Source organism: Elaeis guineensis, chromosome 16 (assembly GCF_000442705.2).
Source record: "Elaeis guineensis isolate ETL-2024a chromosome 16, EG11, whole genome shotgun sequence".
NCBI classification, from domain to species: Eukaryota; Viridiplantae; Streptophyta; class Magnoliopsida; order Arecales; family Arecaceae; genus Elaeis; species Elaeis guineensis.
In genome coordinates, this window is record NC_026008.2 from 45,103,812 (window position 1) to 45,107,485 (window position 3,674).

Below are 3,674 nucleotides of genomic sequence, written 5' to 3' on the forward strand. Positions count from 1 at the left end.
CTGGGTTGTGGTATCATCTGCTGATCCAGTAAAATGCTCTTACTATTGCTGGCAGGTTTTTTTAAATGAAATTGTTGATGACTGTCCAAACCATTGGAATTAATGGCTTGCCTTCATATTCATACGTGTTTGATAGAGATCAGAGGGATCTTGATGGTGTATTTTATTAGTTTTTAAAGGGTTTATAAACAAAAAATAAACACAAGCGTGTACTTGAGATTTTAGTGGCCTTAGCAACACGGTGTGATTTTTTTAGCTGATAACTACGAAAATTATATTTTGATTAATGATTAAGTGATCTCTTTTCAAAGAAATGATTGACGAAACCAACGACAGAAGGGCCGTGGGGATTGGGTTGACTTACCTTTCACACATTGCCTTCGTAATCTGCCATCCAACACTGCTGAACTTATTCTGAGAGAGTTCTTATAAATACCCATCCATTTGCTCCCGGGAACTTCATAGCCATCACTAAAACCACTGAAATCTTCATTACAATAACCACAATGGCGAATTCTCAACTGGCAACATTCTTCGTCTTACTGATTGCCAGCTTCAACCTTTGCAGTTGCTTCCGCTATTCCTCTCTCCTTGGAGAGTGCAGTCCGAGTGGGTACTTACGCGGCAAGGCCGGCCACTGCAACAGGGAAAACTACTCTGATTGCTGCAAGCCTGGCAAAATGTACCCACAATACCGCTGCTCACCGCCTCTGACCGGAAACACTCGCGCCACCATGACCATCAACAGCTTTGCCAAAGGTGGGGATGGCGGAGGTCCTTCGGAGTGCGACAACAAGTACCACAATGATGACGAGTTGGTGGTAGCTCTTTCTACCGGGTGGTACCATCATGGTAGCCGTTGCTTAAAGAATATTAAGATCAATGCAAATGGTAACTCTGTGTTAGCCAAAGTGGTTGACGAGTGTGATTCTGTTAATGGCTGCGACGACGAGCATGACTTCCAACCACCATGTCCCAATAATATAGTGGATGCATCGCCCGCTGTGTGGAAGGCATTGGGCATCCCTGGTTCAGATGGTGATTATGAGATCACCTGGTCTGATGAGTGATCTCTCGCAAGCAAAAGATACTTCAGGGACTTTGTGGAGTTAAATTTGAATGTGTCTGTGATGTCCGTAGTTTGCATGTCTGTATGGATGGTAGTATGGTAATCTAGTCTGTCTCTTGGTCATCCAGTATGAGTACATGAGAATATTTATGCAGCAAGCTCTATTGATATGTGTTGGGGATACCCCCCGACCGACTACCGGAGGGCCCGATCGATCGGAGGGCCCGACCGACTGTCGGAGGGCCTGACCGACCGGAGGGCCCGACCGACTGCCGTAGGGCCCGACATACGACCGGGAGGCCTGACCGACCGGACCGCCCGACCGCCTGGCGGCCTGACCGCCTCCGCCGGACGACTCCGACTGGCCGAGAGGCCGACCGATCGCCGGTCGGGACGACCGACTGACGGGAGCCATCAGCAGCTAACCGCCGGCCGTCCAACGGCCCGTCGCCGACCGGAGGTATGTCGGGCGTGTCCATCCCGACCGACCGAACCCCGAGGTTCGATGGCCGACTTACATGATGCTCGCCGACCAATGGAGGGACCCGACACCACTTATCTGGCTACCGACTTTGGGTCGGTCGGCTCCTCCAACCGCCGTACAGCCGCCAGACGTTGTCAGCTCTGACACGGACATGTGGCGCAGTTACCTAGGGGCATTGTCCCGCCGAGAGCCGGGTCAACCCTGGTGATTAGACGGCTACACGGCGACATGACGTTTTCACGGCGGCTCTGACAGCCCACAGTGAGTTGACAGTTCCTCACTTGTCCGCGCCATTAATGACGGCGCCATACCTAGCTCCGCTATATATACCGGGGAAGGCAACAGTGCAAAGGATCCGCTCCGTCTCTCCCAAAAACGCAGGCTCGCTCCTCTCTCTCTCTCTCCCTCTTTCTCAGAGCTCTCTGTCTGCATTTCACTGTTGCCCAGTCACCTCTCTGACTTGACCGTCGGAGGGTCCCCGCCGGAGCTACCTCCGGTCAATGCGGACTTCCTTTTTTGCAGGCGCTCGTTCCCGGCGACCAGGCGACGAGGCGATTGGCCGCAACAGATTGGCGCGCCAGGTAGGGGGAACAGCATGACAAAGACAAGAGCTCAACGATCGAGAGTCACTGGGTCGGCGAGGCGCTCTTCCCGCCGGGAAGAGGCCTCCCCGCCCCCACCAGCGGCGGAGCCTAGCTCTCCACGCCCTGCAGTGACCACGGAGGCCCAGATTGCGGCCATCGTACGGCAGATGACCGTACTGACCGACGCAGTCAAAAGCCTCCAGCAACAACCGGCGGCCCGACCTATGCCATCCAGGAGCAGCCGCCGACGGCCGCGCCGACCCCTGTCGCCTCCATGCGAGCGCTCCCAACAGCGCTCCCACGGAGAGGAGGAGGGACGACCACGGCGCGACGACCGACGGTCCCAGCGGCCCTCTCCTTCCCCGTTGGAACGGGCAAGGAAGGAGAAGCGGCCACACACACCGTCGGCCTCTCTCTCAGAATCTTCCGGAGGCTCCACCCCTGGGGTCTCCCAGCATCGACGAGCGGACGACTACGAGCGACGGTTCGAGGAAATCGACCGCCGACTCGCCCAACTGCAGATGGACGGCCAGAAGTCTTCGAACGACGTCGACTTCCAGACCGCCCAACCTCTCTCCCAACTGGTCCTCGACGAGCCGATTCCCAGTCGGTTCAAAATGCCGAACGTGGAGCCATACGACGGCTCCACCGACCCAGTCGATCACCTCGAGAGCTACAAAGCTCTCATGACGATTCAAGGGGCAACCGACGCTCTTTTTTGCATCGGCTTCCCCGCCACACTCCGCAAGGCTGCCAGGGCTTGGTACTCCGGTCTTTGATCGGACAGTATCCATTCCTTTGCGCAGCTCGAGCACTCGTTCGTGGCCCATTTCAGCACTAGCCGAAAGCTGCCGCGAACGTCGGACAGCCTTTTCTCCCTCAAGCAGGGGGAAAACGAGATGCTCCGACACTTCGTGGCGCGATTCAACACGGCCACGCTCGAGGTCCGGGACCTCAACGAAGACATGGCAGTTTCAGCCATGAAGCGGGGCCTGAGGTCGTCCCGATTTACTTATTCTCTGGACAAGACCCTCCCCCGAACATATGCGGAGCTACTGGAGCGCGCATACAAGTATATGCGCGCGGACGAAGGAGCGTCCGACCGACGCTTGGTCGAGCCCAGAGGTCCGAAGGAGAAGCGGAGAAAAGGTTGGGAGCCCGCCAAACCAAGCAGGCCCCCGGCCAATAGTCGGCTTTCTCCACCCCGACAGATCCAAAAATCACCCCGGCGACAGACCCCGAGGCCGGTGCGTCCCAGGTATGACTCCTACACTCCTCTCTCCGCTCCCCGTGCGCAGATCCTGATGGAGATTGAGGGGGAAGAATACCTGCGACGGCCTCCGCCTCTGAAGGCAAAGGGCCTCGACCATCGGAAGTACTGCCGGTTCCATCGGAGCCACGGCCACGACACCGAGCGGTGCATCCAGTTGAAGGATGAGATCGAGAATCTCATCCGCTGGGGGTATCTCGGCAAATTCCGGAGGGGTCCGCCGACCCAACCGATTGCCGATCGACGCCCCCAGCCGACTGAAGAGGC

At 56.6% G+C, this 3,674-nt stretch overlaps 1 protein-coding gene across 1 annotated transcript; it reads left to right on the plus strand.

The window, feature by feature from the left end:
• The first annotated feature begins 477 nt into the window (after nt 1–477).
• Nucleotides 478–1,236, plus strand: LOC105059240 (kiwellin-1-like). Its single transcript, XM_010942470.3, has one exon. The coding sequence runs from the start codon at nt 507–509 to the stop codon at nt 1,068–1,070; it is 564 nt and encodes a 187-aa protein (XP_010940772.1). The 5' UTR covers nt 478–506; the 3' UTR covers nt 1,071–1,236.
• The last annotated feature ends 2,438 nt before the right edge of the window (nt 1,237–3,674 follow it).